Consider the following 26,243-nt stretch of genomic DNA (forward strand, 5'->3'; position numbering starts at 1 on the left):
CCTAGACCTTCCAAGAAGGAGCCATCATCCCATGAGCACTCTAAGAACTCATAGATCGAGTCGCCATAATCCAGACGAGATATGCCAGTTTAAACCCAATGTGCCAAGGTGTCTTGCCCACCCCTTGAGGGTCAAATACTACACATACCAGATGTATCTGAAGCGTTGAGTCAGTAGGTCATCAAATTGAGCTAATCTGGCAACCGTCCACGCGCCCTGAGACAACTCGCTTGGAGGCCAAAGTTTCTAGTACTACCCACTCCTAACTCTTAGTAATAAGAAGGTGTGGTTTCCAGGCAGACTCCAAGGTGGAGGTTGGCCCTGACTGACTGACTGACTGACTGACTGACTGACTGACAGAGCAGACGGCAAGGAGATGGAACATCTGTTTGTGGGCAGCCAGTGAGGCTGAATACTTGTCTGGTGCCAACTGATGCCCGAGGCATGTAGCGTATCGGTATTTATCAAAGCTACCCACCGTATCTCAAACTTCTGAATCAACCTTGACAACACGCCCTCACTTGGAAAAGTAGCTATAGTAAATATACCAGTCTAGACAGCAATCCTTGATTCAATAGGGGCTGTCGTGTAGTGCTTGCATGGGCACTGTTGGACCTTTTTCAGGCTACAGGGCTGAGCCAAGCCATTTTGTGCTGGCCTGGTTTTATATACTACCATAGTTGTCAGACACTGTACTGGAAAGGACCATGTGACAGGAAAATATCAAAGCCAGCACAATACAGTTTGGGTAAGCGCGTTAGTATAAAAAGGGCATAACAGTTTTGATCTGAGGGGTGTTACCACAGTTGAATCACCTTGCCCAGTCCTCTGGCGTTTGCTATGTGTCCTCATTTGTAGGGTTCCCATCAATGCAACAACAACAAGAAGTTCCACATGGGTGCTGAATTAATGACATGGTACAGAGGGCATGGTGCCAGTGTTGGCATAGCCGTGAGGATAAAATGCAAAGATGGTTTTCTGCCTGATACAGCCGTAACAGCTGTGGGATTTATCACTTACCTGTATTCTTCCTTATCATATACAGTGGCAGTAGGACACCTAACCCAAATTGTATTGGATATATAATTAGCCTCACCAATGGACAATGTGTAAAATTGCAAATCCTTTAATTACCGGATAAGGCCCATTGCTACTGTAGGCCGTCGTACAATGTTCAGCTGCCAACATAGTTGACATAGCTAAGTCACCAACTCAATCAAGCTTCACAGATGAAGAGCAGGTGCCAATATTTACAGGATGAAAGTAGAACAACGTTTTAAAAAGACAGCCCACTTTCAGGTGTTACTTGAAGTCAAAAGATGGAAGTTGTTCCAGAATGTATAGAAGGTGCAAAATAAAACAACAAGCATTGATAGCGATGACGGCATGAGCATGGCAAACATCCGAATAGCCAATTAACTGCATTGCTTTGCCACAGACCCACTTGTCTTTCACACTTCTGACTGAGAGTAGAAAGAAAAATGTACAAATGCGTTACATATACAAGGATAGAGCTATATCTAGAGTTCATTGAGAAACTATAGAGCTGGGAAAAGTGATCGCAGGCAAATTACTCAAGGTAAGGTTGCATTGCGAGATATTTAGGAGGGGATAACAGTTTGTTTATATTCAGTAAAGGTTTGCAGATGTGAGGTAAACTTGTTGGAGTAGTCCTTACAGACAGACATACACTGAACAAAAATATAAACGCAACATGTAAAGTGTTGGTCTCATGTTTCACGAGCTGAAATAAGAGATCCCCCGAAATCTTCCAAACGCACAAAAAGCTTATTTCACTTCAATTTTGTGCACAAATTTGCTTACATCCCTGTTCGTGAGCATTTTTCCTTTGCCAAGATAATCTATCCACCTGACAGGTGTGGCCTATCAAGAAGCTGATTAAACCGCATGATCATTACAAAGGTGCATCTTGTGCTGGGGACAATAAAAGGCCACTCTAAAATGTGCAGTTTTGTCACACAACACAATGCCACAGATGTCTCAAGTGTTGAGGGAGTGTACAATTAGCATGCTGACGGCAGGAATGTCCAACAGAGCTGTTGCCAGATAATTTAATGCTCATTTCTCTACCATAAGCCGCCTCCAACATAATTATTTGAGAATTTGGCAGTGCGTCCAACCGCAGGCCTTGTGTAACCATGCCAGCCCAGGACCTTCACATCCGGCTTCTTCACCTGCGGGATCATCTGAGACCAGCCACCTGGATAGCTGATGAAATTGAGGAGCATTTCTGTCCGTAATAAAGCCCCTTTGTCGTAAAAAAATGTATTCTAATTGGCTGGGCCTGGCTCCCCAGTGGGTGGGGGCCTATGCCCTCCCAGGCCCACCCATGGCTGCGCCCCTGTCCAGTCAAGTGAAATCCATAGATTAGGCCCGAATGAATCTATATCAATTGATTGATTTCCTTATATGAACTGTAACTCAGTTGAAATTGTTGCATGTTGCTTTTATATATTTGTTCAGTAGTTTGTTTAGGCATTTAAACATGGATGTTATTACCACATGCATCGTTTAAATACACTGTCACTTTAAGACAGCGGCCACTTACCGCTTTATCAAAGTCCATCTCTGAAAAGAATCTATACCAAGGCTCATTCTCTAAATCTACATCTTCTGGACTAGTGTGCTGAGTCTACAGGGGCCATGGCAAAAAGGAAAGGAGGAGAAAGACAAAGAGAAGACAGTTCAGACAGCACAGCATTTACAGACACAGGCAATGAGGCTTTGACACATTCTTGATGTGACCCAGACGACACTCCCACATTCCCGACATGCTGGATTTCTAAAACAAAACATGTCCTAATCCAAAAGGAATTCCTGAAGATTGGTCTGTAGGCCAGGTGAGTTATCCAAGGCGGGAGGAAAAAAAACAAACGGACATTTCTGAAATGTTGGACCGCGTACAAGATGACGGATTCACTCTCAAATGGATAAAGACATAGAACGCATGTTACCTGTGACGTCAGCAAATAATATAAAGCAGTCATCAGAATCGCACTCAACTAGAGTGGGCAGTCTGTGCACACGTGTAAGAGAAGACACAGAAATGTGCTTTCATAGGTCCCATCTGCTTCTTGTGATTGTATTCCTACTGAGATCGCATTATTCTACGTCTTTATCTCCTAACATGCTTATGCATAGTGTATTTCAATCATTGAGCCACAATGGCAATAAGGAAGACCATAATTCACAGAACAACAGATATACGAGGCTAGATAGAAATAAGAGACCGAATAGCCTTCTGCTAATGCTGCCAGGAACCTGACACAGAACCACAGACCGCGTCCTGTAATTAAAGAAATTGTCACATCACATACAGTGTCTGTCTGACAATGGTGGAAAGCATTAACCAGGCCTCGATCTCTACTGTTCAGTATGTGGTGCCACAGGGATGAGTCCCATCATAACTCAGCTCCAGACAAAACAATGATTACATTATGATATAATCAAATAACTGTTGTACTGTAGAGAGGCATCTCTATTCTCTTCTGTATGAGCCACACAAAGAGGCTATCAACTAAACCAACTGTCAGCTAAAAACACATATGCAGCATTTGTTTAAAGGCCCACTCACGAATGAATCTCATGAGACATTAATTAGTGGTACTGTTTAAGAATCAATGGGTGTATGTCATCGAAACAATTGACTGTAAATATCACAGTGGGCCTTTAATGCCCCTATCACAGTGGGCCTTTAATGCCCCTATCACAGTGGGCCTTTAATGCCCCTATCACAGTGGGCCTTTAATGCCCCTATCACAGTGGGCCTTTAATGCTCCTATCACAGTGGGCCTGTAATGCCCCTATCACAGTGGATCTTTAATGCCCCTATCACAACGGGCCTTTAATGCCCATATTACAGTGGGCCACTAATGCCGCCCAGATTCAGTCCTTTCAGTTGAACCCGGGTGGCATACACTGTATTGGGACACTGATCTACAGGTATTCATACTGTCAAAGATAATGAAAAATATCCATAGCATTTTTTGTCCATAAACTGTGTACTGTGTAAGACTCCTTTTCAAGCAGATTCAAGCCAATCTTTGCTGTTGAAACACCGCAAGACAATGGCCAAGGCTTGTAAGTGATACCTCCACACCACCAGCTTGGTCATCTGTCATTGTAATTGTATCCTCCTTTAGGAATGTTGTACACATGGCAATTCAATCTACCTATACGTTACCTACTAAAGCTGCCCTAGTTAGTGAAGCAGCCACCTAAGCTCTTAGAGGGAAACAGCTTACACAACATGCGTAGAATAGAGACTGCAGAGGCAAACACAGAATCACACGTGTGGCATTGGGAGCATGGCTGTCGTACCTTTCTCTCCAGTTTCATCACAGACGATTTTCCCGGCTCGTACTCGAAGATGCTCTTGGGCTCGGCACGGTACTTCCTGGTGTCTACCTTTTTGTCAGGGGGCTCCCAGTCGTTCCTGTAGGGGGAGGGGTGGAGAGAGCAAATCCCTATTAAGTCAAGCAGTCTCCATGGCAACGAGCTGGGGCTAGTTTTGTGGGTAACAGCTCCATCATCAACAGTGTTTTCCGATACAGTAAAGCTTGTGCCCCTCCCACTCTCTATCTCTTTTAGTCTCTCTCTCTCTTGTAGTCTCTCTCTATCTCCTTTAGTCTCTCTCTATCTCCTTTAGTCTCTCTCTCTCTGTCTCTCTCTGTCTCTCTCTCTCTTTTTCTCTCTCTTTTACTCTCTCTCTCTCTCTCTCTCTCTCTTTTAGTCTCTCTCTCTCTCTCTTTTAGTCTCTCTCTCTCTCTTTTAGTCTCTCTCTCTCTCTTTTTAGTCTCTCTCTCTCTCTCTCTTTTAGTCTCTCTCTCTCTTTTAGTCTCTCTCTCTATCTCTCTTTTAGTCTCTCTCTCTCGCTCTCTTTTAGTCTCTCTCTCTTTTAGTCTCTCTCTCTTTTAGTCTCTCTCTCTTTTAGTCTCTCTCTCTCTCTCTTTTAGTCTCTCTCTCTCTTTTAGTCTCTCTCTCTATCTCTCTTTTAGTCTCTCTCTCTATCTCTCTTTTAGTCTCTCTCTCTCTTTTAGTCTCTCTCTCTCTTTTAGTCTCTCTCTCTCTCTCTCTCTCTTTTAGTCTCTCTCTCTCTCTTTTAGTCTCTCTCTATCTCTTTTAGTCTCTCTCTATCTCTTTTAGTCTCTCTCTATCTCTTTTAGTCTATCTCTCTCTCTCTCAGAGCCATTTTAAGAGATTATTTAATAAAGAATAAAATGTACGGTCATGTTTTAATCTGAGAGTTAAGTGTTGCATGATATACTTTTACGGAAACAAATGCTTTCTATCACACTGAGACCCAGCAATAAAATGTTTTCAGTTCTTGGTCCGTATCTCCGAGGCCATGCAAGCCACTGTATTAAGCCCTGTTATCTCTTTGAGAGGGACAACTTTATCTTCCCGGTTGTAAAAAAAAAGTCTGCCGTCAAAATTGGCACATTTTATGGACAATTTAAAAGAAGTGTGTGCAATTATTAATGATCATTTTTTTCATATTCAAATTGTTTACAGTAAGTGAATATCTCATGAATAGTTAAGTGAGTTGTCAGGACTGTGTAATCATTTTGATCACATTAAATAAGAGCTATATAAGAGCTTATCAAGAAATGTCCTCTGTGGAGGACACACTATGTTTTTCATCTCCTGTACCCATTGACTGTAATGTCACGTTTTTCATGTTTACGTCCCAATTTTGCACTTACAATAAAAGATAAATAACAATATTTTTTCACATTGTTTTCTTGGTTAAATATTTTTTTATACTCCAAACACTTACTGTATGTTATGTAACAATGTAATAAAATAAATACAATGAATCTACACTTTTTTTGTGGGGGCCTCATGGGGCTATTACCCCAATTACTTAAGGATCAAACTGCTTATCGTAGTGGCAAACATTTCACAAACGTCATTGTCAAAGAGCAGACAGTGTTCCACAAATGGATAGCCATCACAAATGCAGTCTCAGCAGGGTCACACGCTAGAGATAACTAGAGGTAACATGTACAGTGCATTCAGAATGTACTGATTTGGAAAGGCAAACACCTGTCTATATAAGGTCCCACAGTTGACAGTGCATGTCAGAGCAAAAACCAAGCCATGAGGTCGAAGGAATTGTCCGTAGAGCTCCGAGACAGGATTGTGTCGAGGCACAGATCTGGAGAAGAGTACCAAAAGATTTCTGCAGCACTAAAAGTCCTTAAGAACACAGTGGCCTCCATCATTCTTAAATGGAAGAAGTTTGGAACCACTAAGACTCTTCCTAGAGCTGGCCGCCTGGACAAACTGAGCAATTTGGGGGAGAAGGGCCTTGGACAGGAGGTAGTAGAGGTTAGACAGGACCTAACTGGGGACAAGGTAACCACGAGGTTAGCATGAGTCAATGTCAAAGGTGAGGAACAAAGTACTGTTCCTACTGCTCTGTACTCATCTACTGTAGATGCCCTTCTGATTCCTGAAGAACATCTAATATAACCAGAAAAGTACAATTCCTGAATCCATGACAAGTGTGTAGTCAAGTGTGTATGTTACATTTTACGTGACTAAATATTCAGTACCACACCAAACATGTTAGCTAAAATGAATATAATTGTATACCTCTTATTGTATCTCATTACAGTCCCTCATCTAAAAGTGCTACCAAAAATGCATCCCCTTGTGAACAGCTCGGCAAAGGCAATTCACTTCTAATGAAGAGTAATTTCATTGGGTTAAGAGGTCTTCGAGGACACACTATAGTACTGTCCATATTTAAAGGAACAGCAATAGAAAAGGACTTACCTTTTGGCAGGTTTGAGGGAAGAGGACCGTGTTGGCACAGGCATAGACGGCCTATGGTCAACTTCAGCGGCACTTTTTGATCGTGGGACCGCTTTCACTGAAAATAAACACAAAAGAGCAACAGACCCTGCTATGAAAGCGGCTTATAATGTTTTGCTTAAACTGAAATGAACTGAAATCTTTCTCAGTGTCTAAAGTGTTCGTGGAGGGGCTCGTCCTCACAATTTGATTGTACAGTCAATTTAAACAAGAACCAAAAACCATGCTATTGAGATCACATTATATATATATATATAATATCTATAATATATAATATCCAATCCAAATTGCCTCAACTCCCAGCCTTTCATCCAAAGTCATATAGAGACATTCAATCTCCACCATCTCAATTTAAATGTGTTTTTTTTTTTTTTGCTTTTTAATGCACTTTGAGATGATTTTCTGTCATAAAAAGCGCTATACAAGTTAAATAAAGGATTATGATTCATGTCTGAATCTAAGAGGACAAAACACACCTTCTTCCACATAACCATAGGGGGAGTGACCATCATCTGTAACAGAGGGGAACATCACTATTAGAAATAGACTATACACATGCACATACTAGCCTGCTCCACTGGAAGTTCCACTTGTATACGTCTTCGCTATGCGATGTTAACCAAGGGCAGGTGACCCCATCTATTGTCTGTTAATAGGCTTGATAAAGTGGTGCTACATATTTAGATCCTCAGTATAACCAGTAGAGGTCACTTTCATAGCAGCAGTGCCACACTGTAACAACAGAATTCTGTGAACTGCTTCCTATAGCAATGTTACAAGCAGTGAACTTGTAGAATGGCAAGGTCAAGTATGTGTTGGCTACATTAATCAACTGTTCAAGACGGGCACCCTAACGCATCGTCGAAGATGATCCAAAACAGAAGTGAGATTAATAATAGCAATGAAATGTAGACCAAAAAGACATGTTTTGGCCTGCATCTACAACAATAGCTTTCCGAGGGGGGGGGGGCATAGTTTTAAAAAACATCTGAAAATCAATATTCATTGGTAATTCAAATACATTATGCTGACATACTATAGTTTGTTAGCAAGAAATTTGTGGAGTGGTTGAAAAACGGGTTTTAATGACTCAAACCGAAGTGTATGTAAACTTCCGACTTCAACTGTATGTATTCCATGCATTTCTGCTGTAACACAGGGTACAGCCAGAGCCTATATAATATATCCAAATATAAGGCTATAAGGCCGGTACAGCTCTTCCAAGGGCACAGTAAGCGTCTCTTCCTCCTCTGTTATTGCACAGTACACTATGCCCTTCACTCCATCAGGTCAGCTATTACATTTCTTCATACACACTGGAAACAGAATGCTTTTCGGAGGTTGTCAGTCAAAGCACTTTGGAAGACGCATAACATATCTTCATGAATAAGTAATGCTGTTCTTGGGAAATCTTGGAATAGCGTACAATTTTCGTACAACACATTCTTTGATCAATTATTCGATGTATTGATCGATTGACTCAGTAAATAACCAGACATCAGGTTGCTGGGAAGCAGACATGAGCAGAAACAAAGGGAAAATAAGTAGATCTGTACACAGCACACACACTGAGTACACCAAACATTAGGAACACTTAATATTCAGTTGGGATGCCGGCCCGTGTTGACTCCAGCGCTTCCCGCGCTTGTGTCAAGTTGGCTGAATGTCCTTTGGGTGGCGGACCATTCTTAATACACATGGGAAACTGTTGAGCATGAAAAACCCAGCAGCGTTGCGGTTCTTGACACAAACCGGTGCGCCTGGCACCTACTGCCCTACCTCATTCAAAGGCACTTAAATCTTTTGTCTTACCCATTCACCCTCGGGAATGGCACACATACACAATCCATGTCTCCACTTCATCGACACTGATGGATGTGGATTTAACAAGCGACAACAATAAGGCATCGTAGAGTTCACCTGGTCAGTCTATGTCATGGATAGAGCAGTTCCTAATGTCTTGTATACTCAGTGTCTACTGTACAAAACTGCATGCAAGGTGATGTAGGCCTACATGAGACATGCTCGGCAATCATGATTTAAAAACAACTGTTAACTGTTAGATAGTGCAGTTAACAGTTCGATAGTTTCAGTGTAGTCAATACAGTATAAGTGAATACACACGCACAAACAAATAGAGGGCTTTGCACCAACTAGACAGGTTTACAACTAGTGTAGTGTAAAAATGCTGATACACTGTACATGGAACACAGACAGTGTGATCTACTACCGCCTGTATAGTACATACAGAGCCTCTCCGTCATGCTTGGTTGTTGTAATACATAGCACTTGAGCACCATCTAGTGCAGGGATGGGCAACTTTATTGGGGGTAGGGGCCACAGAAAATCTGCAGTGGCAGTGGCTCGCAGTTCTGCGTACCCACACCCTCACCTACACCTGCAGTCAGAGCCTGCCTTAGGCTTTTGGGGGACCTAAGCACATTTTTGATGGGGGGCCACATCCACCTAACGGGCAAAACAATTTAGCCCCCCCCCCCATTTTAGAATTACTTTCCTGCAATTTCTATACATTTTGCCTTGACTTATGCCACGTTAATATGATATCTGAGTGAAAGTGACGTACAAACCAATGGCCCCCACCCCGGTCCATAACTGACCGTGATTACTACAAGCTTATAGATAGCTGGCTAGACTAAAGACTAACTTACCAATACATAAAACAATCGCCGGCATGGGCTTATTGAATGTCTGTCATTGACTAACATAACAAGAGAGCAACTGCTGATGCACAACCACATTTTGAAATTGCACCTTGTGTAATTCTACTATTCTAACTCTCCACAGTAAGTTGGGACCCTGATTGAGTTCCATTTGAAATTGATCCACGGGCCTACAAAAACGGGCTGCCAGTTGCACATCCCTGATCTAGTGTCCCAAATGTTCCTAATCTGTCTCCAGTACTGCATCTTTGGATCAGGACGAATTGAAATGCTGGGAAATGTCTGTTCATGAATATATTCAAATTAAAAGATGAGCAGAACTCACAATATATGGTCCATGAATTAGGTCATGCAAAAACGGTACTCGTGTTAAACATTAGTTCAAGTGAAATTCATGGCGTAGTCTTGTATTCATCTCACTCGTAGTTTTGCTGAGCAAACCAGTGCTCCAATTGCTGACCCGTTTTCAATTCTATCAAGGCAACGGTAAGTAACAAAAGGAGAGTCAACACAGTCATAAGGACATTATAATGAAGGGATTATACATGATTAGTAAAGTCAGGAAGTGGAGCCACGATTGCTATTGGGTACCTGTTGTTTTCATCTGCCTAGGATCATAGGATTCAGGGAATATGTAGGTGGGGCGATATGGGTTTTCCTCAACAGGTTCTGAGCGAGGCGACGGAGACAAAAAAAACAACACACACAACGTGACACCAACGAACACACTCACAGACTCACAAAGACAACGGCTTGACAGAAACAACAGACACGTGGGTCAACATCAAATCAAACACACACATGAGGACAGGCAGTCCGATTTTTGTTATGATCCCCTTACCTGGAATTCTGTGTATCTGTTTAAACATGTTCTTGTACCAGTCCTTTGACTTATCTGTGTTCTGAAAAAAATAAAGTTTTTTAAAATCATATTTAAAACCAAACAGGGGTTCTGACAAAAACATATATAAATGGATTGGCATTTGGCAGTGAGGCATATCGTTTTTCCACCACTGTACTCCCTACCTAAGCATTAAATGAAAAATGCCCTGTGAAGGAGGCTCCCGAGTGGAGCAGCGGTCTAAGGCACTGCAGTTCAGTGCTAGAGGCGTCACTACAGACCCTGGATTGATTTCAGGCTGTACCACAACCGCCCGTGATTGGTAGTCCCCTAGGGAGCTGCACAATTGGCCCAGCATCGTCCGGGTTAGGGTTTGGCCGGAGTAGGCCGTAATTGTAAATAAGAATTTGTTCTTACCTGACTTGCCAAGTTAAATAAAGGTTACATTTAAAAAAGTATTAAAAGGCTACAGATTATTTAAAAAAGGCACAATAAAAAAAGGGACTTAAACTATCAAGTACAACTCATAACATCTGGGACTGTACACTCATAGGTGTGTCTTCTTAGCCTGATTCCAGATCTGTTTGTGCTGTATAACTAACTCCTATGGTTGTTGTCATTGTTTGGCTGTACAGCTCAAACAGATCTGGGACCAGGCAGGCCACTCTCCTCTCTTTGTACAGTAACTTCATATTGTTTTCTTACCCGTACTGGCACGATGGGCTGGTTCAGTGGGCCCAAGATATGGGATTGAGAGTACCTCATCCTCTTGCCGTCCATATCTGGGTGTTGGCTCAGTTCTCGCTCTGTTCCAACTACAGGTCCTGGATCAGGCGATTTGTCCCTCTGTGGGGTGGGGTCTGAAAAAGCCAACATTGCTGTGTCAAAGGGAAGAGAAGTGCTACAGTGGGTCCTACCAGTCAAAATCTGTCCTGGCAAATAGCTCTACATACCCCATATGATCCACAAGCATACTATGCAAACGATTTCCAGTCACTTCAATGGTAAAACATGATTATGAAAAGATGACACAAAAATAACATAGCAATTGAGATAACGAATTACAAAATGCTTTACAATAAAAAATGTAACCCCCCCAAAAAAACATTTAATAAGTGCAGTAATATTGATATTGTTATGAAGTACTATTCTTATATGTAAGTATGTACATTGATCCAATATCTCAGAGCAGGAGCAAGAAAACACGTCACAACGGGCCGACATGAGGCTGTTCAGGCTGTAAGGGGTGAAGGTAGTAGATGGATCCTGCTCACTCGACACCACACAGAAGAACATGGACTGAAACAGGTCGGGACGATTTTGAACCAAGAAATGAGCTAAATCGACCATGTTGTCAGGTAATGAAAGTAAATGTTGTCCAGCCAGCAGAAGGAACTAATATTGAAAAGAGGAAGCAGTGGACGAGACACAAGACACATCCAGCGCATACCTTCCATAATAGAAAGCTGCTTTTGTTGCTCTGTTGTGAGGAGAGGACAGAGATGGGACAAAGGACAATGAAACAATGCTAATCAAAAGGGGTCAAGTCTGAGCTGCTTTGAGCTGGTCAATCCATGCTGGCAAACATACAGTAAAAGCCCAGTCAGCCTTCCAGTCAGTCTCACTTGGCTCTCTATTCCAGGCACCTACATTCAGAGTTTAGTCCACCCTTCACAGTGTGGTCAACAGATGTCAATTTCATCCATAACCCACATTCCGAAACTACACAGAATCAGGGGTGCTTACCTCTGTTGTGTTGTAGCAGAACTACGGTTGGGTTGACAGTGCCAGTGGCGGATGGGTAGGCAGAGGTGGCCTTTCTCAACGAAATATAGTTCTGAATGTCAAAAGAGGCAGGAAGCTGGGGTTCTTCTGTGTTCACAGGTGAACTTCCCTGGTAATGAGTGAGTAACACTTGTGAGTGATGCTGTTCCTCTCTTATACTTATTTTGTTTTTTGATAATAATCATGAACTGGGTAGTATGAGTAGTTGAGCAGAAACATATTCTGGTTTGCTAAGAAAACACAGCTTTTAGGCAATATTATTGACACATAATACACAACAAAAATACACCAAATATGGCTATTTATATCACGCTGAAATGTGAATTTATTCACATTAAAACAAGCATGCAATTATCAGATGTATTATCCCATAAATGCCCAAAATAGGGGGAATGATCCAAAATCTTAGATGAAAACGCACCTGGGCTTGAGTTCTGTTGACTGTAGGTAAATCAGCTGTGATGTCGTGGAAGCCTCCATCAGCAAATCCCGTTTGAGCGCTGTCTCCATTGATCTGGCCGATCCAACCACCTGAAATGATCCCAAAACAATCTCAGTTTGGCCAGTGAATAACAGTGCAAGACGACCAGAAACCTAGCAATACTGAAAGATACACAAACAAACCACTGTACCCTTGGCAATCTTTGTCTCTTGGCAATTAACACGTTTCAGAGATTAACACCAAACTACAAACAGGAAACAATTCATCCTCAATTAAATAAATCTCTGCCTGATCCTGCGGTGACCAACCGCTTTCTATAGCGCTTTTCCCGGACAGAGATGCTAATATCTCCATGGAGAAAGAAACCCAATGATTCTCCCACAATCTGTGAACTTTGTCATCAGAACAAGGCGCCTATTCAGTGGTCTGTAAAGGCTGTTTGTTCCAATGGCCTTCATATTCAGTCTCAACAACAATTAAAGCATCTCCCCAAAAGACTTGGCCAGTTGTAACTGAATTCAACAAACAAGTCCACAGTTAAGGCACTGTTTCCAAAGTGCAGTGTGGGCAGGTCCGAACTAAATTATTATTATTTTTTTTTGACAAAACACAGGAAAATATGAGCAATCATTGTCAACGATTCCCTGTTGTGCGGGGCAACCAAATGTAAATACACTTTCAAATGTGACAAGTTATCTCACTTTAATATCAAAACAGCAGAAATATGTGCATATGTGAGTCCAGCTGTACTTGAGGAAGTACAGTATCTCAAGAATTTTAAGACTTCTGTGAACAGAAAAGCTTGGCCAATACAGGGAATTTTCTTCCATATGCATCAAGAGAGCAAAACAAATGACAAAAATAGTCATTACTGCTAGTGATTCACACTATGACATAATCAAGATATTACAATGTGCTATTTTGTTAATGGGAACATTTCCTTCCAGTTTGCCTCATCAGCTATATTACATCTGACTTGTCCCTTTCACGGAGCTATGATGGTGTTTCCCCTCGACTCTGTATTAGTAGGAAAACACTACATAATACCAGAAATATTAGATATACTGTACATATGCTGTAATATCTAAGATTCTAGAGAGCAGCTTTAGCATTCTCTTTGACTTACTTGGCGCTGTGTCAACATTTGATTCTTCACTGACGCAGTCCTCGTCGTCTATGTGGACCAGAGTGGCCCTCAGAGTCACGACCCCCTTCCCTTTACACACCCTTGTAGGGTCCAGCTCTATAGATAGATAGACAGGTACACACAATGATGTTAGCACCAGACTTTCGTTGGATCTTCACAGTCACTCATTGTCCAGAGGCAAAAGATGTGTGAAACATCCTCACGGACACGCATTGTTTGACTCTATCCTCAGAGTGAGCTTCAATAGTCACCATGAGACACAGTTCTATTGCCTCAGGTCCTGAGGCAATCCTTGTTACTTCACGCCCCAAATTCTAAAAATATAATGTAAATGTCAAATCCAGGCCAACACTTTAAAACTCCCCTCATCCATATAATTAATTACACACTAACACCAATAGACAAACTGAAATGGTACACCCACACAGACAGTGTGGTGAAGAAGGCGCAACAGTGCCTCTTCAACCTCAGGAGGCTGAAGAAATTTGGCTTGTCACCTATAACCCTCACAAATTTCTACAGATGCACAATCGAGAGCGTCCTGTCGAGCTATATCTCCGCCTGGTACGGCAACTGCACCGCCTACAACCGCAGGGTTCTCCAGAGGGTGGTGCGGTCTGCACAACGCATCACCGGGGGCAAACTATCTGCCCTCCTTAGACACCTACAGCACCTGATGTCACAGGAAGGGCAAAAAGATCATCAAGGACAACATCCACCCGAGCCACTGCCTGTTCACCCCGCTACCATCCAGAAGGCGAGGTCAGTACAGGTGCATCAAAGTTGGGACCGAGAGACTGCTAACAGCTTCTATCTCAAGGCCATCAGACTGTTAAACAGCCATCACTAACATAGAGAGGCTGCAGCCTACATACAGACCTGAAATCATTGGCCACTTTAATAAATGGAACACTAGTCACTTTAATAATGGCACTTTAATCATGTTTACATATCTTGCATTACTCTTCTCATATGTACACTACTGTTCAACATTTTGGGGTCACTTAGAAATGTCCTTGTTTTTGAAAAAAAAGCCAACTTTATTCCATTAAAATAACATCAAATTGACACGAAATACACTGGAGACATTGTTAATGTTGTAAATGACTATTGTAGCTGGAAACGGCTGATTTTTAATGGAATTTCTACATAGGAGTACAGAGGCCCATTATCAGCAACCATCACTCCTGTGTTCCAATGGCACGTTGTGTTAGCTAATCCAAGTTTATCCTCTTCAAAAGGCTAAATGATCATTAGAAAACCGTTTTGCAATTATGTTAGCACAGCTGAAAAGGGTTGTGCTATTTAAATAAGAAATTAAAACTGTCCTTCTTTAGACGAGTTGAGTATCTGGAGCATCAGCATTTGTAGGTTCAATTACAGGCTCATAATGGCCAGAAACAAAGACTTTCTTCTGAAACTCGTCAGTCTATTCTTGTTCTGAGAAATGAAGGCTATTCCATGCGAGAAATTGCCAAGAAACTGAAGATTTGATACAATGCTATGTACTACTCCCTTCACAGAACAGTGCAAACTGGCACTAACCAGAATAGAAAGAGGAGTGGGAGGCCCCAGTGCACAACTGAGCAAGAGGACAAGTACATTAGAGTGTCTAGTTTGAGAAACAGACACATCACAAGTTCTCAACTGGCAGCTTCATTAAATAGTACCCGCAAAACATCAGTCTCAACGTCAACAGTGAGGAGGCGACTCCGGGATGCTGGCCTTCTAGTTTTCAGCTGTGCTACATAATTGCAAAAGAGTTTTCTAATGATCATTTAGCCTTTTAAAATGATAAACTTGGATTAGCTAACACAACGTGCCATTGGAACACAGGAGTGATGGTTGCTGATAATCGGCCTCTGTACTCCTATGCAGATATTCCAGTAATAATCAGCCGTTTCCAGCTACAATAAGTAATTTACAACATTAACAATGTCTACACTGTATTTCTGATCAATTTGATGTTATTTTAATGGACAATTCTTTTTTCTTTTCTTTCAAAAACAAGGACATTTCTAAGTGACCCCAAAGTTTTGAACGGTAGTGTATATACTGTATTCTATACTATCTATTGCATTTTATGCCACAGCCTATGCCACTCTGACATTGCTGAGATTGCTCATCCATATATTTATATATTCTTATTCCATTCCTTTACTTAAGATTGGTGTGTATTAGGTACTTGTTGTGGAATTGTTAGATATTACTTGCTAGATGTTGCTGCACTGTCGGAACTAGAAGCCCAAGCATTTCTCTACACTCGCAATAACATCTGCTAACCATGTGTATGTGACCAAAAATATATAATTTGATTTGAGTCTGTCATTACATCCAATTAGTACAACTGTGTTGTAACACTGGCAGAGACACTATAGTAGCATATTGTTGTTTAAAATGGATGCAGATTGTTAACAAGTGATCCTCCTCGCCATATCCAGTGTGTCGAAGGTGTCCTGGAGTTCAGCCTGATGAAACATAGATGAGAGAAGTGGAGGAGGGGAAGAGGAGTTAATGAGTGTGCTCACCTGCAGACGGAATCAGATCAGGAGAGCCTTTCATGCTTGTCAGAGGGGTGATTCTGACTGCAGACACACAGCGAGGACCTGAGGGGACCGGAGGAGCTGCCAAAACAACAGACAGACACAGTGTACAAGTGTAAGCTGGGGCCAAATTCTCCAAAGTGAACATTGGGAATGGTAGTTGCATTGGCAGGGAGGGGTGTTCAATGCATTATGGGGCAAAACAAGGCGGAGGTCTTTTTGCTAACACTTCAACTGAACCCCTGGGTGTAAGTGAACCTCACCAAGGAGTGGTCAGCAAAATAGAGCTACAGTACACCTGTGTCTTTTCCTCTTACAACATATTTTAGGACATTAGCTGATGAACACTGTGCTACTTAAAATTGTATGTCACTACATACGCAGCATCCTGATGACATAAACAACACCCATGAGTTGACAGAGAACACCGAGGAGAAGTGTTGACACAGTGAGGAAAGTGGAGCTGGACGACAGACCGCAGGAAGGAGATGATAGTGACAGATAGGGACACACTGCTGCAACGAGGACCTTTGGAAACATAAAAGACAGTAGGCCGCTGTACTTTTTGATGGCAGAGAACAGAACTACAAGTGTACAGTAACAGGTGTTGTTGACGAAGACTTTACTGGAATATCAACCATGGAGCTACATCACGTACAGAATTGCGATGAAATCTAGTGGGGGAATTCAATGTTTTATGTGTCCTCTCCACCGAAGCCGTCAATGCCGCAAACGCATGCAATCACAAACTCTGCTCATGCCAACATGTAGCCTGTACTGTGTGTCAGCCCTCCATCATAAATAAGCACTTTTGTTGCTGCTCACTGCTTTTGCTTGCTTCTCAATGCTTGACTGATTGACTGGAATGTATGGTTGGAGTGGTGTAACATTTGATAGGCCTATTTCTTGTATGAGTAAGCTGCTGCAATGATACAAATTAACTTAATCATTGAGCTCTCCTGAGTGGCGCAGTGGTCTAAGGCACTGCAACTCAGTGCTAGAGGCGTCACCACAGACCCTGGTTCGATTCCAGGCTGTATCCCAACCAGTTGGGAGTTCCATAGGGCGGTGCACAATTGGCCCAGCGTCGTTAGGGTTTTGCCGGGGTAGGCTGTCATTGTAAATAAGAATTTGTTCTTAACCAACTTGCCTAGTTAAAATTTAAAAAATTACACTGAAATGAAATGAACAGGCATTGTTATCAAATACCCTAAACATCACTAGAGCCTTCTGCAACAGCAGCGCTGTGCTTATTCTTCCCTTCTATGGTATTATGGCGGTCCGCAAACACACGCTGGAGGTGCATGGCGCCACCTACTGTACGCGGTGAAAACCGGGTAACTTCAATGCAGAAAATAAGAAAAGTGTGAAAAAACATACTCATATTATTCATCCCCCCCCCCCCAAATAAATAATAATAATATATTTGTACTCCTTTAGTAAGATTCAAACGTCTACTCAGATCCCTACAGGCTCTGGGGCCTGAAAGGGAAAAACATCTTCAGACAATATTCCCTGTAATGTTTCGGCTAAGAAGCCCTGGAGATCCAGAAACATACACAACCATATCCATTGTCTTTGACTTCTTGTTTGTTTGGCGGCCTGTGCTGTATCACCTGCGTAATAAACGCAACAAATCTACCTTCTTCACTAAATCTACCTTCTTCACTATAGTATTTCTGGATCTGTTAAAGGGTGAACAAGATTTTCTGCAGGCTGCGGGGCATCCATTGCCATTTCTTCTTCATTTCCACTCCCTCCTTCAACCATTTGCACTGCTTCCATATAGGAGACCTGCTGGACAGCCCTGATTCTTGCTATTTCAACCTCCTTCATCCGTACAGTGCACTTCCTGGAAGCAGAACGGAGCTATGTGGTATAATGAGAGATACAGTATGAGGAAAAGAAGTGGATGAAACTTACTGTGGGATTGGTCAAATCTCACACTGCCCCCTGTTGGACAGCCCTGGAACAAAAGAAAGCCAGAGGGAGAGAGTTATTGTAGAGCAAAGCAGATTTGAGCAAAATGTATTAATTTACAGCATAGTGGTCAGCTCTTTTAGGGCCATCATGAGAGAGCAGGAAGTCTGAGCAGCAGTTTGTTTATTGTCAGGAATAGGCTGGGGTACGTTGGGAACAAGCATTAATGCATTTGAAGATGAAGAAAAACAAACATTTGCAAACATTGGATGGAGAAAGTGATCATACTTATTTAATTATTTTAATTAATCACTGTAGGTCAATATGTCCTGCTGGTACTGATGCATAAAATATAATTCACATGTACAATTTACACATGAGTCAGACACGTGGTTTTCAGACATACATTTTTTACCACTTCCAGCTACATCTGGTCTCCCATTCAGGAACCAATCAGGACAGACCCTGCTTAGCTTCAGAAGCAAACCAGAAGTGCAATGCAAGGTGCTATGTTGCTGGAAGGAATGTGCCAAAACTTGCAAATGAAAAAGGCAGAGAAAGGGTAACGGGGTAACGTAACCAAAGATGGGGAAAATCACTGAGGGCTCCCGAGTGGTGCAGTGGTCTAAGGCACTGCAACTCAGTGCTAGAGGCGTCACCACAGACCCTGGTTCAATTCCAGGCTGTAAAGTAACCAAAGATGGGGAAAATTGCAGGAAAGAGGGAAGCATTTTTATTAAACTGCATTATCATAAACAAAATTCACTGAAAACGATTTTTTACAAAGAAAAAAATATTTCCTCAAAACATTTTGTTATGCTATCAATACTTTTGGATTTCAATATCATTATTTTTGTTTGCAATACTAAGAATGTTGTTCTCGACTTCAGAAGTTTTGCTTGACATTAATGGCACAAAAGTAACTCACTCACTAGAGGATTGTACCATATATTAACTCTATGACTCTTTTAAAAGGTGTTTAAAGCCGGAGTCCTTAATTGAAACATTAAGAAAGTGTTCCCAGCCACAGTTTCGGTAAAAAGCTGAGGGATGGGACTGGAGATAGAACCACTCTCAAATCCATCGATTCGCTATGGAAGCAATGACTGACCATCCATGATATCAATATTATAGTTTTAACCATGTTTTTAGGCTATACGTATACTTCCAATTCCACATGTGAAACTGCATATCCAATTCTCACAGAACAACGAGCAGTCAACGAAGGTATGTGTTCATCACATAAGGGTGTTCACCTCATTAGTTGGCAGTGGTATGATTAAGTACACAAACAATACTATAGTGATGCGTCCTACCACTGAAGACAGTGCTGCTATTGATACTCAATGCAAGGGAACACATCAAACGAGTCCCTTGTGCGACAGCTAAATGTGTCCTCCAGGACTGGTTGAAAGAAAGGAGAACAGGACATACAGTATGCTGATCCGAGCTGCATCATTGGAGCATGCAGAACAACACCAAGGCCACATAAAAGAGGCAGTGAAACACTTCCAGGGAGTCCTCCATTGTATATCACCCTGAGGACTGATTTAAGAGACACTCAGAACACTCCCATTTATATTGCCCGGCTGTAGAGAAGACTGGAACTGAGTTAAGTAACTCTCTCTCTCTCTCTCTCTCTCTCTCTCTCTCTCTCTCTCTCTCTCTCTCTCTCTCTCTCTCTCTCTCTCTCTCTCTCTCTCTCTCTCTCTCTCTCTCTCTCTCTCTCTCTCTCTCTCTCTCTCTCTCTCTCTCTCTCTCTCTCTCTCTCTCTCTCTCTCTCTCTCTCTCTCTCTCTCTCTGCACAACACACAGTTGTGCAATAAACAGACTAATTTCCTGTCCACAAGAGGTCAGCTAAAGTGTCATTTGTAAGAACTACATTTGATAATTCGTGACCAGTCTGAACACCCTAAGACTATTTGACATGAAGCATATGTTTGTTTCAGAACATCATTTTTTGGAGAGTTAACTGCATTGTTTTTGAAGCCCTACCTCTATCTGAAGAAATTATAAGTACAGTACAGATGGTCAATTTACAGGGCCGTTATCCCAGACATAAATTATGCCTAATCCTGGATTAAAAATAATTTTCAGTGGAGATTTTCCAGCAGTGCTCCAGCCTAGACAAACAGGAGACTGAGATAAACTGTAATCAAGTAAACCTCCAGTACTAAAGTCTCTACCTAAATGCACATTCTCTTGATCCGGACAATCTGAGATGATTTTAGAGCTACTTTACCTTAACAAATACAGGTCAATTTGGCTCAGTGGCACACACACTGAAAAACAAACAGACACCTTCAAACACATTGCAGTGTCTGAATCCTGGTTTAGGAAGGCCACCAAAAATTCTGAGATTTCCATATCCAACTACAACATTTTCTGCCAAGATAGAACTGCCAAAGGGTGGGGGGTTGCAATTTACTGCAGAGATAGCCTGCAAAGTTCTGTCATACTTCCAGGTCTATGCCCAAAGAGTTCGAACTTCTAATTTTAAATATTAATCTCTCCAGAAATAAGTCTCTCACTGTTGCCGCCTGTTATAGACCCCACTCAGCTCCCAGCTGTGCCCTGGACACCGTGAATTGATTGCCCCCATCTGACTTCAGAATTTGTTCTGTTAGGTGACCTAAACTGGGATATGCTTAACACCCCGGCAGTCCTACAATCTAGGCTCGATGCCCTGAATCTCTCACAAATCATCAAGGAACCCACCAGGTACAATCCTAAATCTGTAAACATGGGCACCCTCATTGATATTATCCTGACCAACTTGCCCTCCAAATACACCTCTGCTGTTTTCAATCAGGATCTCAGCGACCACTGCCTCATTGCCTGCATCCGCTATGGGTCCGCGGTCAAACGACCACCCCTCATCACTGTCAAACACTCCCTAAAACACTTCAGCAAGCAGGCCTTTCTAACCGACCTGGCCCGGGTATCCTGGAAGGATATCGACCTCATCCCGTCAGTCGAGGATGCCTGGTCGTTCTTTAAAAGTAACTTCCTCACCATCTTAAATAAGCATGCCCCTTTCAAAAAATGTAGAACCAAGAACAGATATAGCCCTTGGTTCACTCTAGACCTGACTGCCCTTGATCAACACAAAAACATCCTGTGGCAGACTGCTATAGCATCGAATGGTCCCCGCGATATGCTACTTTTCAGGGAAGTCAGGAACCAATGCATGCAGTCAGTCAGGAATGCAAAGGCTAGCTTTTTCAAACAGAAATTTGCATCCTGTAGCTCTAACTCCAAAAAGTTCTGGGACACTGTCAAGTCCATGGCGAACAAGAGCGCCTCCTCCCAGCTGCCCACTGCACTGGGGCTAGGTAACACGGTCACCACCAATAAATCCATGATAATCTAAAATTTCAACAAATAGTTGGGCAGGGTGGATTTAGGTCTATAGCAATTTGGGTCTAGAGTGTCACCCCCTTTGAAGAGGGAGATGACCGCGGCAGCTTTCCAATCTTTAGGGATCTCAGACGACACGAAAGAGAGGTTGAGCAGACTGGTAATGGGGGTTGCAACAATGGCGGCAGATAGTTTTAGAAAGAGAGGGTCCAGATTGTCTAGCCCAGCTATTTTGTACAGACATAAGGACAGGAAAAGGAACAAAAGGACAAAAAGAACAATCACCCACGAAACACTCAAAGAATATGGCTGCCTTAATATGGTTCCCAATCAGAGACAACGATAAACACCTGCCTCTGATTGAGAACCACTTCAGACAGCCATATTCTTTGAGTGTTTCATGGGTGATTGTCCTTTTGTTCCTTTTCCTGTCCTTATGTCTGTCGTGTACTAGTTTGCACCAGTATTAGACTGTTTCGGTTTTCGTTACGTTTATTGTTTTGTAGTGTTTGTGTTTAGTGTGTTTTTTCATTAAACATGAATCTCAATAGCCACGCCGCATTTTGGTCCGACTCTCCTTCACCTATAGAAAGCCGTTACACATAGTCCATCTATAAATAACCCACCCAATCTACCTACCTCATTCCCATACTGTTTTTATTTACTTTCTGCTCTTTTGCACATCACTATTTCTGCTTGCACATCATCATCATTTGCTCATTAATCACGCCAGTGTTAACCTGCCAAATTGTAATTACTTCGCTACTATGGCCTAGTTATTGCCTACCTCCTTACGCCATTTGCACACATTGTATATATACTTTCTTTTTCTATTGCGTTATTGAATGTACGCTTGTTTATTCCATGTGTAACTCTGTGTTGTTGTTTGTGTCGCACTGCTTTGCTTTATCTTGGCCAGGTCGCAGTTGTAAATGAGAACTTGTTCTCAACTAGCTTACCTGGTTAAATAAAGGTGAAATAAAATTAAAACAAAAATAAAATAAAAAATACTGTGCTAAATTGAGAAACTCAACACCCACATTCATAACCAAATTCATTTTGGCATTCTGTTTGGATGATTATATACTGTATAGTGCTCTGCTCTCAGATATCTAATGAGAGGGCTGCTGTTGGTCATAAACTTATGAGGCCATGAGGTGGCTGCCTGGCAACTGTTTCCCGCCTCTCAGTGGCCTCCGGTCATTGGTCATTCATTAGCTAAACATGGGGAGGGATTGGGTCGGAAGAGAGACAGAAGCTGAAACCTGACAACAGACAATGAATGACAGCGTCAGTGCATGGACAATTCTTCTGAAAATAAATTATGATGAACCCTGCCAACACTCAGGTCTTTCAGAAAGTCTCAGACTGAAATGTTGACAATAAACTAGCAGAGGTAACCTGTGTGCAGGAATTTAAAAAAAATTATATAATGAGGTAACTTTCAATTCGGTCTGTAACCACATGGAATTCATCACGTACAGTGGCGATTTTAGCATGTAAATATTGGTGGGGCAAAGTAAAAAAAAAATACGTTTTTTAGATGCATGCCAGCAAAAGCCACTACACAATACAACACAACATTAAACAACACATTAATTGCACTATAATGATGACAAACTCTTCCCACAAACTGTTAGGGCCTACATAAAGCTGTACCAACAGCAGTCTCAACACCTTACCACTGCTACACCTGGTTATCTGGCAGCGAAACAGTTAATTAATTTACCGCCTTTAAAAAAAACATAGCTGATAAGGCTGACTTGCGTTGTTTCTACGGGCATTTGAGATGCAAAAACTATGGCATAAGGGGACGACAAGCGGATAAGAGGCAAGCCGTAATTTCGATTAAGACGTTAATGAGTGAGCTAGGATTATTTGTTCAGCACTTTTGAAATGTACAGCGACAGAATTCAGAACATGGGCCATTCTTACAGTATTCTCCCTGTACACCAAGTCAGAATCGTAGTATAAATAATTGGGCATATAAGCAGTCAACAAAGCTCTTACAATATTCAATGATTACATTTCTCTAAAACAGGCTATAGACTACAAGTGCACCATCAAGTCAGAACAGTAGGCGAAATTAAGAGCGGTAAAGGAACCAAATTATTAGGGTGAGGCACATGGGCTACTAACAGCTTACTACACAACATACACTTATAATTACTTTCTAAACTACAGTACACATATCTCCCTGGCATATAATTTATGCAGCAGCATACAATACATCAAATTTTGTCAAACTTTGTCATCAAAGTCTGGCAATCTCAGGATTTATGATGCTTTCAAGTTAACTGGGAACTCTGAAAAAAACAGGGTTGAATCATGATGACGTCAGTGATCTTCAGGTCAGAGGTCTAGAAAGAGCCCAGAGTTCCCGACTTACAATTCCGAGTTGGATGACCATTCCAAATGTATTTTCCCAGTCGGAGCACATTTTTTCCCCGAGTTCCCAGTTGTCTTGAACTCACTGAAGTGAGATTTCCCAGTTCTGAGATTACACTTGTTTTGAGTGTGGCAGAAGTCATTAAGGATCTCTCTGTACATTGCTCTGTTCATCTTTCCCTCGATCCTGACTAGTCTTCTTGTCCCTGCCGCTGTAAAACATCTCCACAGCATGATGCTGCCACCAACATTCTTCAACGTAGGGATGGTGCCAGGTTTCCTCCAGACGTGATGCTTGGCATTCAGAGAATCTTGTTTCTCATGGTCTGAGGGTCTTTAAGTTCCTTTTGGCAAACGCCAAGCGGGCTGTCATGTGCATTTTACTGAGGAGTGGCTTCTGTCTGGCCACTCTACCATAAAGGCCTGATTGGTGGAGTGCTGCAGAGATGGTTGTCCTTTCTTTAAGTTTCTCCCATCTCCACAGAGGAACTCTAGAGCTCGGTCAGAGTGAAAATCGGGTTCTTGGTCACCTTCCTGACCAAGGTCCTTCTCCTCAAATTGCTCAGTTTGGCAAGGCGACCAGCTCTCGGAAGTCTTGGTGGTTCCAAACTTCTTCCATTTAAGATTTTTTTTACATTTATTTTTATTTAACCTTTATTTAAACAGGTAGGGTAGTTGAAAACAAGTTCTCATTTACAACTGCGACCTGGCCAAGATAAAGCAAAGCAGTTCAACACATACAACAACACAGAGTTACACATGGAATAAACAAACATACAGTAGAAAAAAATATATACAATGTGTGCAAATGAGGTAAGATAAGGGAGGTAAAGGCAATAAAATAGGCCATAGTGGCGAGGTAATTACGATATAGTAATTAAACACTGAAGTGATAGATGTGCAGAAGATGAATGTGCAAGTAGAGATACTGGGGTGCAAAGGAGCAAAATAAATAAATACAGTATGGGGATAAGGTAGTTGGGTGGGCTATTTACAGGTGGGCTATGTACAGGTGCAATGATCTGTGAGCTGCTCTGACAGCTGGTGCTTGAAGTTAGTGAGGAAGATAAGATTCTCCAGCTTCAGCGATTTTTGCAGTTCGTTGCAGTCATTGGCAGCAAACAACTGGAAGGAAAGGCGGCCAAAGGAGGAATTGGCTTTTGGGGTGACCAGTGAAATATACCTGCTGGAGCGCATGCTGCGGGTGGGTGCTGCTATGGTGACCAGTGAACTGAGTTAAAGCAGGGCTTTACCTAGCAAAGGCTTGTAGATGACTTGAAGCCAGTGGATTTGGCGACGAGTATGAAGCGAGGGCCAGCCAACGAGAGGGTACAGGTTGCAGTGGTGTGTAGTATATGGGGCTTTGGTGACAAAACGGATGGCACTATAATAGAGTGCATCCAATTTGTGGAGTATAGTGTTGGAGGCTATTTTGTAGGAAAGCTACAAAATAGGATCGGTAGGATAGTCAGTTTTACGAGGGTATGTTTGGCAGCATGAGTGAAAGATGCTTTGTTGTGAAATAGGAAGCCGATTCTAGATTTAATTTTGGATTGGAGATGCTTAATGTGGGTCTGGAAGGAGAGTTTACAGTCTAACCAGACACCTAGGGAGTTGTCCACATATTCTAGGTCAGAACCGTCCAGAGTAGTGATGCTGGACGGCGGGCAGGTGTGGGCAGAGATCGGTTGAAGAGCATGCATTTAGTTTTACTTGCATTTAAGAGCAGTTGGAGGCCACGGAAGGAGAGTTGTATGGCATTGAAGCTCGTCTGGAGATTAGTTAGCACAGTGTCCAAAGAAGGGCCAGAAGTATACAGAATCTGCATAGAGGTGGATCAGAGAATCACCAGCAGCAAGAGCGACATCATTGATATATACAGAGAAGAGAGTCGGCCCGAGAATTGAACCCTGTGGCACCCCCATAGAAACTGCCAGAGGTCCGGACAACAGGCCCTCCGATTTGACACACTGAACTTTATCAGAGAAGAAGTTTGTGAACCAGGCGAGGCAGTCATTTGAGAAGCCAATGCTGTTGAGTCTGCCGATAAGAATGTTGTGATTGTCAGTCGAAATGATTGTCAGTCGATGAATACGGCTGCACAGTAATGTCTCTTATCGATGGCAGTTATGATATCGTTTAGGACCTTGAGCGTAGCTGAGGTGCACCCATTACCAGCTCGGAAACCAGATTGCATAGCGGAGAAGGTACAGTGGGATTGGAAATGGTCGGTGATCTGTTTGTTAACTTGGCTTCCGAAGACCTTAGAAAGGCAGGATAGATAGATAGATAT

General features: G+C 42.2%; 1 protein-coding gene across 1 annotated transcript in view; it reads right to left on the reverse strand.

Annotated features, from left to right (window-relative positions):
- The window catches only part of LOC135510840 (sorbin and SH3 domain-containing protein 1-like), a 77,971-nt gene that overhangs the window by 27,449 nt on the left and 24,279 nt on the right, over positions 1–26,243 (reverse strand). Inside the window, exons 2-13 of the mRNA XM_064932116.1 lie at positions 18,206–18,248; positions 16,268–16,363; positions 13,719–13,835; positions 12,572–12,681; positions 12,112–12,259; positions 11,071–11,225; positions 10,366–10,426; positions 10,116–10,193; positions 7,320–7,355; positions 6,805–6,901; positions 4,342–4,456; positions 2,570–2,653 (exon numbers count right to left, since the gene is read on the reverse strand). Coding sequence (XP_064788188.1) covers positions 2,570–2,653; positions 4,342–4,456; positions 6,805–6,901; positions 7,320–7,355; positions 10,116–10,193; positions 10,366–10,426; positions 11,071–11,225; positions 12,112–12,259; positions 12,572–12,681; positions 13,719–13,835; positions 16,268–16,301 — 1,035 coding nt within the window. The 5' untranslated portion in view covers positions 16,302–16,363; positions 18,206–18,248. The remainder of the gene's footprint in view (positions 1–2,569; positions 2,654–4,341; positions 4,457–6,804; positions 6,902–7,319; positions 7,356–10,115; positions 10,194–10,365; positions 10,427–11,070; positions 11,226–12,111; positions 12,260–12,571; positions 12,682–13,718; positions 13,836–16,267; positions 16,364–18,205; positions 18,249–26,243) is intronic.

Source organism: Oncorhynchus masou, chromosome 23 (genome assembly GCF_036934945.1).
Source record: "Oncorhynchus masou masou isolate Uvic2021 chromosome 23, UVic_Omas_1.1, whole genome shotgun sequence".
Taxonomy (NCBI): domain Eukaryota; kingdom Metazoa; phylum Chordata; class Actinopteri; order Salmoniformes; family Salmonidae; genus Oncorhynchus; species Oncorhynchus masou.